A 13,739-nucleotide genomic window follows, 5' to 3' on the forward strand; every position below is an offset into this window, starting at 1 on the left:
ACGAGGACATGTACGCCCAATGCTAGAATTAGTGTGTTTGGCCGACGGGCCAACAGATGGCGGTAGTGTGTAAACGTCAAACGCGAACAAAAACGATGCGAGCGCTGCGGGTGGCGGATTGGCCACCTACCATATTTTTGAATCGACCGTTAAAAAGGTGGTCGATGGACAATGATGAGAGTGTGACGTGTGTTTGTCTGTGATTATATGATTGCAATTTATCAAATAAACTGTTAGGTGAATAAAACTCAGTTTGTTTACATTTGTTAGTTAGGCCGTTAATCTGGTACTGTATTGAAATGCGTATGAATATGTGCGTTTCGTGACAATTTGTTCTCCAGATGCGTTAGTGTGAAGCATTTTCACCAGCTGTCAGTTGTTCCAACTAACGGATAGGATTCGCTAGATGGAAGGCAGTCGTGTTCCAACCAGTGAATCCCCGCTGTACTCGGATTCAGTCTGGCTTTCTATTCCGCAGAATCATAAGGTGTTCTGTAGTTTAGTTGGTTAAAGCGCTGATCTAGCGTACACGGAGTCGTGAGTTCGAGTCTCACTAGAACGCGTATTTTTTCGCAAATTCATGTCTCAATTTGTCAAGCAAACACACTATCTTCTGATTACAAGTTCCCAAAAGTATGTTTCAGACATACCAGCAAATCTGGTGTATGCCAGTGTGCAGGTCTAATCCACCACGCTGGACTGTTCGGGAAACGTTATGCACGTCCGTCCGCGTGGGCCGCTCGATGAGGCAAGAGGCAGAATCGTCGCCAATGGACCGATGCACGAGTTCACTTTCTGACGTTTGAGCGGTGCCGTGTTATTTACGTGACCATGGCAACTAGTGAATTCGGCACCGCTCAAACGTCAAATTAGTGAACTCGTGCATCGGTCCATTACTCGTTGGTTGGCGAAGACCATCGTGGACGAATGCGTGTTCATTCGCTTGTCAACATACACACTAAAGATATATTGCTCATTACGCAACACATATCACACAGCCAGTCTGGACCAATGCACATGTTCACTGCGGAGCCGAATTCACTCGTTTCGATGGTCACGTAAATAACATAGCATCGCTTAAACGTCAGATAGTACACGAATTTGACATTTGAGCGGTGCCGAATTCACTTGTTACCATGGCCACATAAATAAAACGGCACCGCTCAAACGTCAAATACTGAACACATGCATAGGTCCATGGACCAATGCACGTGTTCATGTTGGAATAGTAGGCAATCAGCCGTAGTTTCCATGTCATTCCAAGTTGTTAGGAACCCCTAGCAACGTACACAAGCTGTTTGTGAAAATTAACAAGGATGCATCAGTTGTATTCCGCATACCGTGCAGTCAAGATCGTTCCCTAATAAACTTAATTAGCTTAGTTGTAAATCTGTGTTCGCTCACTTCCAAGTTTCGATCTGTCCCTCAAGAGGTTATGGGCACCAGCGTGAAGGATGTCACTTGCAACATTCCGTTGCTGCGTGGAAGTGGAGTGGATTTCCAGAATTGGAGCTATCGCGTAAGGCTGTTTCTTGAAGCTAAGAATGTCGCGGAAGTTCTCACCGGAGTGGCTCCGGAATCAGAAGCCGAGAAAGTCAAGTTTCAAGAGAAGGACCGTATCTCAAAAGCTTTACTGGTAGGATGCCTTTCGGACGAGTGTCTCGAAATCGTTCGAGAAAAAGCGACCGCTAAGGAGATGTGGACCAGTTTAGAAGCTACGTATGCGAAGAAGTCCGTTGCGAGCCAAACAATAATTAGGAAGCAACTGGCACGCTTGCGAATGAAAGAAGGTGCAGATATGAGGTCACACTTGCTGGAATTCGACGGACTGGTGCGGAAATTGAAGACCGCTGGAGCCACGTTGGCGGAAAGCGATCTGGTTTCGCAATTATTTTTGACGTTACCAGACTCGTACGACCCTCTAGTAACGGCTCTGGAAAATGTCTCGGAGGCCGAATTGAACCTGGACCTTGTGAAGCAGCGTTTACTAGCTGAAGAAAGCAAGCGCTCTGATCGAGAGGGGGATTTCGTTGAAGACAAGTTTGCAGCTTTTTCCGGTGATTTCCAGAAGTTTGTTCCGGAGAAGAAATTGCCGAAGTTCAACGGTAAGTGCCACAAGTGCGGGCGTCGTGGACACATGAAAAAGGATTGTCGTGTGCGTGAAGTCGATCCAGCAATGAAGGACGTCGTAAGTTTCATGGCTGATGCAAATGATGCGGAGAAGAGGCCAAGAAACATTGTATTCAAGCTCGACTCCGGATGCAGTGACCATCTTGTGTGCGACAAGACCGTATATTCCGTTCTGAAGAAGTTGAGACGTAAAGTGGAGATAGAAGTTGCCAAGAAAGGAGAGGCAATGGTTGCCGACCACATCGGCGAAATCCAAGCAACGAGCAACAAGAATCTGCTGTTCAATATCAAGCACGTGCTCTTCGTTCCTGATTTGAATGAAAACCTGATATCGGTGCAAAAGATGACCAAGGCCGGAATTGATGTGTTGTTTTCTGATAGCGTGGCTATGTTGAAGAAAGATGGTCGGCTCTTGGCCACTGGACATCTACAAGGAAATTTGTACGAGCTCAAGCTGTCGTTGGGAGAAATCGAAGCAAATCAATGTGAGGTCAGGCGAAGTCACAAACCATTCAAAGAAATGCAAGTGAGGACCAGCCGGCCATTGAAGCAAGCTTATTATGGAGTGTGCAGACCCTTTGGTTGGTGCTCGCAAGCCTGGAGCGATATTCGGAGCGCAAAGCACTACACTTTCGAGCAAGAGGGGGAAAGACACCAATCATGTAGCGTAGATGACACCAATGAAGTCGATAGCGAAAAAGTTGAAGAGATCGTGGAAGAAACTACCGAAACAGAAGATGCGCTCCCTTCGCAAACAGAAAGACGCAAAATTCCTGGTGAATTGTCGTCGAAGCTTGGCGGACGGGAGCGCCAGCACCTGGGTAAGTTTTACGATTAATTCTTCGGATACAGACAAATTTCTGGCGAATTCGTTTCTGCAGACCTTCCTGTTTCGTTTGGCGTGTGGACCAAACGTGGTGACCACACTATGTGTATGTCGAATGTAGTCGACGAGCTGCGTTCGATTGAGATGGACATGGACTGGCGGTCTTTCAAGTTATCAGAGGATTGAGTCCGTTGTGAGTGCTTCGGCCGAAGGACTACGCGACCATACATTGTGTCAACGAGCTGATGAGAGATATGTCGTCAACTATGTGGAGGACTTGTTCCTATACAACAATATCCGGCGATTGGATGGGCCATACGAAGTTGTACCAAGGCGTAGGATTGGCCGATTGAGAGGGGGTGTTGGAATAGTAGGCAATCAGCCGTAGTTTCCATGTCATTCCAAGTTGTTAGGAACCCCTAGCAACGTACACAAGCTGTTTGTGAAAATTAACAAGGATGCATCAGTTGTATTCCGCATACCGTGCAGTCAAGATCGTTCCCTAATAAACTTAATTAGCTTAGTTGTAAATCTGTGTTCGCTCACTTCCAAGTTTCGATCTGTCCCTCAAGAGTTCACTATTTGACGTTTGAGTGGTTCCGTGTTATTTATGTGACCATGGAAACGCGTGAACTTGGCACCGCTCGAACGTCAAATTAGTGAACTCGTGCATAGGTCCATGGGGCTCTGTACTGTTTTGATTTTGCATGGAATTTTGACGTTTACTGCCCTTGTTGTTTACTAATTTCACAGAGGAGTGAAAGAGTCCGAATGATTTTTGTGAAGAGCCCCATAGACCTTTGCACGAGTTCTCTAATTTGACGTTTGAGCGGTGCCGAATTCACTGGTTTCCATTGTCACATAAATAACACGGCACCGCTAAAACGTCAAAAACAACAAACATTTATTAATGTACCGTCAGGCCCTAGACACCCATATATCGATACACAGTGCTCTTCGTAGCCAGGATGTCCTGGGCGATAATTGAATATCGCCCACTGTCAGTTGTAACAACTGTGAAAATAAAGACCATTGCTTTGTTTTATTGTTTGTTATGGTTTGGTTATCAATCTTTGCTATCGTTGAATCAGCTAATAATGTGCCGAATAGTTGAAGCACATTCAATATTTCGATGGTTTTGGAAATAGAGCAAACATTTATAGGCATCCTGCAAGCCTCCAAGCAAGCAATCAGTTATTTTATTGCGACACTATTTCGATTACGGATCATAAGCATTAAACAAAACTTCGCATAATGATTGCACTCTCGATTCAATTTACCCGAAAATGGGTAAGCGCATCGAGATGTTGACTACGCTAGAAGTCGTCCCTTGCCATTGAACTCTCGCCGAGCGGTGTCACGAACACGTGCGCATATTTGCTGGTGGAAAATACTGGCATTTGATTTTGCTGGGAACAGCTGATCTTTGTTTATATTTTCAACCAGCAATCTTTAAGTAGTGTTGGTGACATGTAACGTGTATGTACACGAGCGCAGAAACCACTATGGGCCTGTGTACCGTGTATAGACCACAAGAGACCCATTTAAGGCGAAGTAGGCCGTCATTGAAATTTGTACGCGTCGTTAATGATTGTTGTTAATTCATCTCACGATTTCGAATCAAAGAAAATCAGTTGGTTTTGCACTGACACAGCTGAAAAAGTATCAGCATACTTTATGCATGTTAGCGCGTACAGTGATTTTTTTTTTCAAGTCAATATAAACTATCAAGACTGAGTTTTATCACTTTGAAATGCATGCTGAAAATTCATCATTGTTGCCAAAACGAATGACGGGCTACTTAGCCTTAATGGGTAATTTTATGTTAGCGTGTTCGCCTGACTCTCAAAAGACCAGGTTAAGTTTGATCCCCTCGCTCAAATGTCGACCTTGTCGATTAGGTCAACTCAAGTTTTTTTCCTCCCCCGACGATGACGATTGATGACGATCTAGTCAAATTGAAAATGGCGACCCACTGAGCTGGTTGGTAGTGTTGTGCGTTGTGAAGATTTTCGATCGGTTTTCGCAGTGAAAAACGGCCCTATCCGTGCTCCAAAAGGTACGCAAATCGTTCGTAACTGTTTTCTCCGGATGTCGTTTTGTGGATTCGATGCGCGGTATGAGCGAAGCGCCGAGCGTACGGAAGGAAAGTTTCGTGGATCGCGAAAAAGTGGCTACGCAATGGCTGCTCACTGCGTTTTTCCTCCCCGAGTGTTGTGTGCTGCTGTCTGTCGGGCTGGATGGCGATTTTGTTGCAGCGCAGGTTGGATACAACCCTGGTTGATGTGGCGATTCCGTCCCCCTGTCGAATTCTCGATTTCGGGGGAATGGACCGGAAGCAATAAATGGGGGAAACATAAGCTAGAGAAAGGAAAATGATATCGATCTCTTCTTGATGGAGGAAGTGGCTAAAAAAAGTTGAATTTTCTTTCTCTGTGCTACATGAAGGTGCTGTTCTTACGTTCGTGGCTTCCGAGGCCGGGGAAGCGTCGCGGAATCGGTTTCGCATGATCGGCGCCGGGAAAAAGAATGGAAGTTTCTCACGTCGCGTTTCGGATTCGTGTCGGTACGTCGTCAGAAAACAGTTGAAATAACGGTATTTTGACTTCGGGTTCGCTTTTCTGGTACGACTGAACTCGCGTCGGTTCCGTGGTTCTTCGGATGGAACCGGATTCGAGCCTAGTACGATTAATTTCGTTGAACGTCGGTTTTGCGGTCGTTATAATCCTCCGGGACCGATCGATACTGGAGATCGCTGGGGAAGCTTCCATATCGTCGCGGTTTGTTTCGCTGTTTTAATCACAAGACACTCTCCAAAATATGGAACCAAATTTCAACCCCATCTGATGTTCTCGTATTCCGTTTTCTCATCCTTCCGCTTTTGCAGAACGAACCTCGCGCGGATCCTTCTGTTCAGGTTCCGTGTTGTTGTTGGGTAGTGGTGGAAGTGCTCGTGCTAACAGAACCCACAGCGCGACACACTCTGTGACTGATTTAGATTTGTTTTTCCACAAGAACTTGGGAAGTTCCCCGTGGAAGGTTGTTTCCGGGTGTTTGTCGGAGCAATGAACCGTAATATGTCCGCCGTTGGCAGGCTCAGGCGGAGCCCGTCCCCGGCGGCGTCTCGGGGCGGGCCAGGCGGTTCCAGCAAGCTGCGAATGGATCGGAATCCCACCCATGCTCGGATTAATGGTAAGATAATGGTTTTTTTTTTCTGAAGAATTAACTTTGAATATTTTAGAATTTTATTGGTAAACTTTATGTACGAGTTTCAGTGTCGGTAGCAGGTCCTATTTTAGCGACCTCTATTTTAATCAAAATATTCTCTGAAGTCACTATTTATGTTCTTGCAATGAATTCTCATTCGAAATGCCATAGCAGGAATTTCCACATGAATGACTATTTTTCCCAAAATGCTGTACCTAGATTTCATTAGGGGCCTTCCTTAGCCGAGTGGTTAGCGTACGCGGCTACAAAGCAAAGCCATGCTGAAAGTGGCTGGGTTCGATTCCCGGTCGGTCCAGGATCTTTTCGTAATGAAAATTTCCTTGACTTCCCTGGGCATAAAGTATCATCGTATCTGTCACACGATATACGAATGCAAAAATGGCAATTTAGGCAAAGCAAGCTCTCAGTTAATAACTGTGGAAGTGCTCTTAGAGCACTACGCTGAGTAGAAGGTTCCGTCCCAGTGGTGATGTTAATGTAATGAAGAAGAAGTAACTTTTAAAGGTATCCTTTCTTTAGAGAAATTCTTGGTTGAAATCTTAAAAAAAAATAAGAATCACTGGATAAATTCCAGAATTCTTAGGAAAATTTGTGAAAGAATCTTTGAAGAAATTATTGAATAAATCCATGATAGAGTTTAAGTTAAAGTTATTTTGAACAAATTACATGGAGGAATCCCTTTAAAAATAACGTGGAAGCATCTATAAATGAATTCTTTGGGCAAATACCTGCATTGGCTTGTGAGATAACATTGTTGGAAAATTTAGAAAAACTGCACACAGATATAAGAGCAGTAGAATTTTCAAGAACTTTGTTCGTAAAAAAATGACTGGTCTGATTTTATGAAAAAATGTTATGTTTAAATTATGTTTTTGTTTTTGATTCCTGTATGGTATTGTTTGGTTCCCGTCTACCGAGATGAGCCAGCCTCGGGCTGCAAATCTCGTTAATAAAGATAATAATAATTGGTTCCCGTTCGGTCTCCTTTCTGTTTCTGTTAGAGCCGCACGGGACGTCACCATAATCAACCTATCCATTTGAAGAAGCAAATCACAAGAACCACTCCATATACTGCCCCTCTTTGCACAACAGTCCCATGTTGGAAAACGACAAACCGAGAAAAAGACGATTGAAATGTGGAAACAATTTCGCTCCATTTTGAGTCTCTATTTGGCCTAAAATGTGTTAAATTTCTACATATCACTGAATCACTTGAGTACACGAACAAACCTAATAAATTTCTTCTGAATTCAAGTTGAAAATTTGCCTTAAAATGCAGAAAAATCGTAGCGAGACTGTTATGCGATTATATACAATATAATATACCAATGTATTTGCATACCAGTCCCATCATGTGCATCGGCTCGTTCGACAGCTACTAAAACACACATTGTTATTAATGCACTGGTTGTTTCATTTGCTATTTATGTTCTTTGGTCGTAAAAATTTAGTTATTATAGTACCCAGTAAACACAAACTCGTATACGATAGCATATTTGAGTACAATTGTGGAGGCGATATACGTACATACGCCATTAGACTGCATGTAAAATGTACGTATATCGCCTCCACATTTGTACTCTTATATCCTTTTATATACGACCGTGTGTTTACTGGGTACAGTCAACTCTCCGTAACTCGATGTTAAGGCGACTATCGAGTTAGGAAAATATCGTGTTAAAGAACACAAAATCAGGGTAACTTTGGTTAAAGGGACCATCGAGGTATCCATGAAAACCCACATTTACTACACGTTCTATAACTCGATATCGAGATACGGAATAGCGAGTTACAGATAGTATACTGTATGTCCATGGATGAATCACCAGACAAAAAAAAAAACATCTTTTTCAAAACACACGTCATGATGTGGAATGCACTTACAGTCACGAGAGACCCAGATGATCATCTTTTGGATGATGCGGAAATGGAATCCGATGGAAATGATTCGAGATGTTCCAGAACAACCTGATTCAATTTTTTCAGGCAACTTCTGTAAGCCTTGACCGCAGATCTAAAATACAGTGGCTCGTGGGATGGGCCGAGCCAAAGTCTTTCTATATTTTGCCAATAAGCAGATGAAGAAGACGATAATTGCTGATGGTTTTTATATGTAAATCTTGCTTTCGCGTTGAAAAGTTTTTATTATGCACACATACAAGCAAGTACTCCTTAAGGGGACACGGGAGACCGTGTTATTTTCCCTATCTTTCGTCTCAATCTAACAATAATCATCAAAACTTTGTGGAAGCAAATCTCGAGTTTTAGTGAACCGATGAAGCTGAAAATTTATCGGGTGGTGCACTACATATTTAGAATCATAGTGATACATTTTCGCATCGATATATAGAGTGGTTCTTGAGATTTGCTTCTTGAAATGGATAGGGTGATTATGATGATCTGAAGGGACCATAGACTCATGGAAACATCGAGCCATGGAACAGAAATGCTTTGAGGAGCTGTTTGAGCGAATCATCATAGTTAACATGACATTTTGTTTAGGTATGGTTCCATAAGTCAATATTAAGACATAGAACATCGACTCATGGAGGTTTCACTGTATAATTGATTTCCCTTTACTTCGCTACACATCAGTGAACAACTAGTAGTACCGAGAGACCGTATGTAGTACTAGAAGGGGTACCCATTCTGAGCCCGACCACTATACGGACTTTGATGTGTCTGTTATGCGAATATTTTCAAGATGGGACAACACAAGTGGGGTTTGTTTTTGTACAAGTTAGGAACAAAGGCTACTTTTTTAGCAGTTTTTATCGATCTTCTGATGATGTTGAGTTGATTTATGCAAAAAACGCAAATCGGTCAAAAGTCGACATGGGACTGTTATGCGATTATGGGCAGTATAACGATGCGAAAAATGTATCACTATGATTCTATATATGTACTGCACAACCTAATACATTTTCAGCTTCATCGGTTCACTAAAACTCGAGATTTGCTTCCACAAAGTTTTGATGATAATTGTTGGAGTGAGACTAAAGATAGGCCTTTCCATTTGACGTTTAAAATCAGCTGATCTCGAAGCACTTTGACAGTTCTTTTATGGAAATGACAGGCCCGTGTTAGCACCGGTCCTCCACCGATGTAAACAAATGCATAGACGGACCTGTCAAATGAAAAGCCCTATAGGGAAAATAACACGGTCTCCCGTGTCACCTTAAAGGCATTTTTTTCCTCATCTGTAGAGCCTTTTACCCACTGCTTCCATTATTTTATTATTATTTCCATGACCCATGTTTTATTTGGTACTCATCAAATATCCTTTCACAATTGAGATGTGATAGACATTGATTGATGTGTCACACTGTAGAGCTCGCGACGATGTCCGGTGGCGGGATTATACCAGCAAACGGAATAAGGTCAGTTCGCTAATTTTCGCAGCGAAAAAACGCTACTCCGAACAGCATTTTAGCCCAAACCTGCCTGCTAAAAAACTCTGGAACAACCTTAGAAGGGAAGGCATTCACAACAATTCCAAAAAGAATTCACCATCCGAAGGAATTGATGCTGAAGAACTCAATCAGTTTTTTACGGAAGGTCACAGACAGCAAACAGTCAATCTTCATCCGTTTCCTGCTGAACTTCAACATCGAACAGAAATTGACCACGGAGCAGCCGCTTTAAATTTTCGACATACCGATGTCAACGAAATTTGCCGTAAAATCTTCGAGAGTCAGACAAACGCCACAAGAACGGACTGCATCCCAATTTCTTTTGTCAAACTCCTGTGTCCTTTCATCCTTCCCCCTCTATCTCATCTGTTCACAAGTTCATTCTCAGCAGCATGGAAAAAAGCAATTATCACCCCTATCCTCAAATCCGACGGCGCCGAAAGACTTTCGTCCGATTAGTGTGCTACCGGCGATATCAAAAGTACTCGAGAAAATCCTTCTAGCTCAAATTTATGAGCACCTCAACGAAGCTAACCCACCATTACTTGCCTGCAACCAGTCTGGGTATAGAAAGGGTTTTAGCACTACAACAGCTCTCACGAAAGTAGTACATGACATCTATACCAACTTCGATGACAACCGCTGCACAGTGATGGTGTTGGTGGACTTTTCGCTTGCATTCAACAGTGTGAATCACCGGCTATTGGAAGAAAAACTGCTGAATGAATTCCGATTCTCTCGTGAAGCTTGTGAACTGATCTCCTCCTTTCTTGAAGGACGTTCGCAGGCAGTCCGGCTTGGATATACGTTATTAGCAGAAAGAGATGTTTCAGAAGGTACACCACAGGGTTCATGCCTTAGTGCATTGCTGTTCAGCCTGTACATTAACAGTTTGCCTGGAGTGCTGAGATGTGAGTGGCAACTGTATGCGGACGACCTCCAAATTTACCTTTCCGGACCAGTCGATGAAGTGGACCGTCTTGTGCGAAATATCAATGAAGATCTTGCTGCAATAGCTGAATGGGCGGCACGGAACAGCCTGTCGCCGAATCCGAAGAAAACACAAACGATAATTTTCAGTAAAAACGGCTCCGTAACACCACAACAGGATATCATCTTGGGGGATACGGTGATCCCGCTGTGCAATCATGTCACAAATCTCGGACTTCACATGGACAATAAATTATCCTGGGTACATCAGGTCAACGATGTTACGATGAAGGTCTACAACACTCTACGAGTCGTCAGAAGATTTGGAACGATGTTATCTCTTCCGATACGACTCAAGCTTGTGAAAGCCGTGATGATACCCTTCTTCACCTATCCCGGTCAACCAGTCAGTTATTTTCGATAGCGATCGATATAGATTCGTTTTGAACCGTTAGCGATCGCCATCGTTGGTCAAAGATCTATAAAGAATTATGAAGATTGGTTGGTCGGGATGGCGATGTGGTGTACTACCCCGGGCTTTCAGCGGCTCTTCGTCAACAGCTGCATCGTTGCTTCAAATCATGTCTTCGTTTTACGCACAACCTTCGACGTCGTGATTGTTGAAGCTACCGTCCGAAATTCCATACTAGGACATGCCCTACCAACCAACCATCAACTTCGAGTATGTTGTTTCATGAAGCAAGCATTTGAGAAGTCTTTGCCCGGTTATCTCATGCAGCACATACAACACGAACGTCAAGAACGCACAGCCAATCTTATTGTTCCCAGGCACTCAACATCTGGTGGCAAAAGTGCACTTGTGAATGGCGCAATATGCTGGAATGGACTACCCATAGAAATCAAACAAGAGCGAAGATTGAATGCCTTCAAGAAAGCAATAATTAGGCTAGAATAACTCTTGAGTTTTCATTTAATCTTTTTCGTAGTTTCTAAATGATTTAATGATTCGTAAATGTTTGTTGTTTCAAAAGTAGATTTTCTTCAAATATATTTGATTTTCCTTGTCCTGATAAAAAGTGTACACTGATAGGATACCGTGATCAATAAAATTACAATTACAATTACAATTACTGTACCAACTGTGCACAACTTGTTTTATAAAGTCTATTACCATATTAGGACTACCTTGCCAAATTTCCAAGGGCTCTAATAACCCTTTTCCAAATGTTAACATTCTTTGATTAAGCAATGCTCCGCAGTTGCAGAGTAAATGCTCAGCAGTTTCGTTTTCAGCTTGGCAAAAACGACATTCAGAGGATTGGATTTTTCCTATCTTTTTAAGATGATACCTACTTGGGCAGTGACCGGTCATCAGGCCAGTTATTACCCCAAGATTTCCTTTATTAAGATTTAGTATAGTTCGGGCTCTTACTAGACTGAGTTTTATTAAACTTGTCGCTTGCTTGGATGTATACGTAGCGTTCCAATTGGATTCTACCATGGACATTTCCCAATTTTTCATATTCATGATAAGAGTGCACCACAGAACGGCTCAGGGCCAACAAAAATCGAAGCTGCACCCTTGCTAGATTGTCGGCGAGTTCATTCCCCTCAACTCCACAATGTCCGGGCACCTAGTACAATGTAACTCCGTTCCTACTGGCCAATTGCTTCAGAGGAACAATGCATTCCCACACTAACTAACTAACTAACCCACCCACTACCCTACAGAGCATTGAGAGCTGACTGTCGGAGTGAACACAGATCTTTGCAAAGCTATAGATTCTTTTAACACAAACATTTGAAGGGCATCCAAGGCAACCGATGGTGTACATTTCATTGCCCCTGCAAGTCTTTGCAACTTAGCCAGCTTCTTATGAGGGGTTACCTCATTTGTCTTGGGCCATCATACCGGTGAAGTATAAGTAATTTTTGGTCGGACTATTGCTGAATAAATCCAGTTTACCATATTAGGTGGCAGTTCCCAAGTTTTTCCTAGGGCTTTATTGCAGACCGATAGGGCATTAGTACTCTTACTTATGACCTTGCTCAGATGATAATTCCAGTCCAATTTCTTATCAAAGTAATCCCAAGGTGTTTAACTTCTTCCGAAAATTTAATTTGAACTCCATTCAATGAAGGTTGTGTCAGCTCTACCTTTTTCCTTCTGGTAAAAGGCACGATAATAGTTTTTGAAGGGTTTACGTTTAACCCTTATTTTCTACACCATTTAGAGTAATGTTTAACGCAGTTTGCAACCGATCGGAAATCGTGTTGTCAAACTTCCCACGAACCCAGATGGCCACATCATTGGTATATCTAATTACCTCAAAACCTTGATCTTTTAGATTTCTAAGGAGTTCGTCTACTACAAGAGACCACAGTAAGGGCGATAACACTGCTTGAGGACATCCCTTAGTAGATCGTATAGATATTTGCTTACCTCTTAGATCAGCCGAAATTGTCCGATCCATAGTCATAACCCATTCGATAATACTTTTATCCAAGCCCCTTGCTTCCATGGCTGAACTCATAGAGCTATAGGATGCATTATCGAATGCTCCTTCAATATCGAGAAAAACAACAACGGCTATTTCTTTGGCTTCAAGAGATTTCTCGATTTTATTTACTAGCGACTGCAGTGCCGTAATGGTAGATTTACCTGATTGATACGCAATTTGGTATTTACAAAGAGGCATTTCTATTAAGCTTGTCAACTTGATGGAGTCATCAATTATTTTTTCCATTATCTTCAAAATAACAAAGGAAAGGCTTATAGGTCTAAAGGCTTTAGGAGTTGTTTTATCCTTTTTTCCAGCTTTTGGACCGAATGAAAACAACTCCAACCTTCTGTTACGCTTTTGGAATATATGAAAGCGCAACACTTGCTTTGAATATTTCGGTTAAGAGCGGACAAAGCGTCTCTTTTCCTTGTTTCGTTAAGTCTGGGAAAATGTCATCTTTCTCGGCAGATTTGAAAGGCTGAAAAGAACTCAATGCCCATTCGACCCTAAGGCGTGAAGATTTCACAAGATTTCTGATAGGCATTTATCGACCATACATGTCTTGCCTCATCTGAGACCTGTTCTTCATCCGAATATGGGATCGATTCAGGGAAATGAGTTCTCGTCATTACTTCCAGTGTTTCAGAGGAGTCAACAGTTAAACTGCCGTCTTCTTTTTTAAGACTACCTAGACCATTTGAATGGTCGTTTGAAAAGACTTTGTGCAGCCTTGCAGTTGCAGGAGCG

At 42.7% G+C, this 13,739-nt stretch overlaps 1 protein-coding gene across 1 annotated transcript in view; it reads left to right on the plus strand.

Moving 5' to 3' along the window:
- Positions 1-4,897: 4,897 nt before the first annotated feature.
- The window catches only part of LOC5580277 (serine/arginine repetitive matrix protein 1), a 38,710-nt gene continuing 29,868 nt past the window's right edge, over positions 4,898-13,739 (plus strand). Inside the window, exons 1-2 of the mRNA XM_021855325.1 lie at positions 4,898-5,015; positions 5,844-6,148. Of these exons, the coding sequence (XP_021711017.1) occupies positions 6,022-6,148 (127 nt within the window). The 5' untranslated portion in view covers positions 4,898-5,015; positions 5,844-6,021. The remainder of the gene's footprint in view (positions 5,016-5,843; positions 6,149-13,739) is intronic.

Source organism: Aedes aegypti, chromosome 3, assembly GCF_002204515.2.
Source record: "Aedes aegypti strain LVP_AGWG chromosome 3, AaegL5.0 Primary Assembly, whole genome shotgun sequence".
Taxonomy (NCBI): domain Eukaryota; kingdom Metazoa; phylum Arthropoda; class Insecta; order Diptera; family Culicidae; genus Aedes; species Aedes aegypti.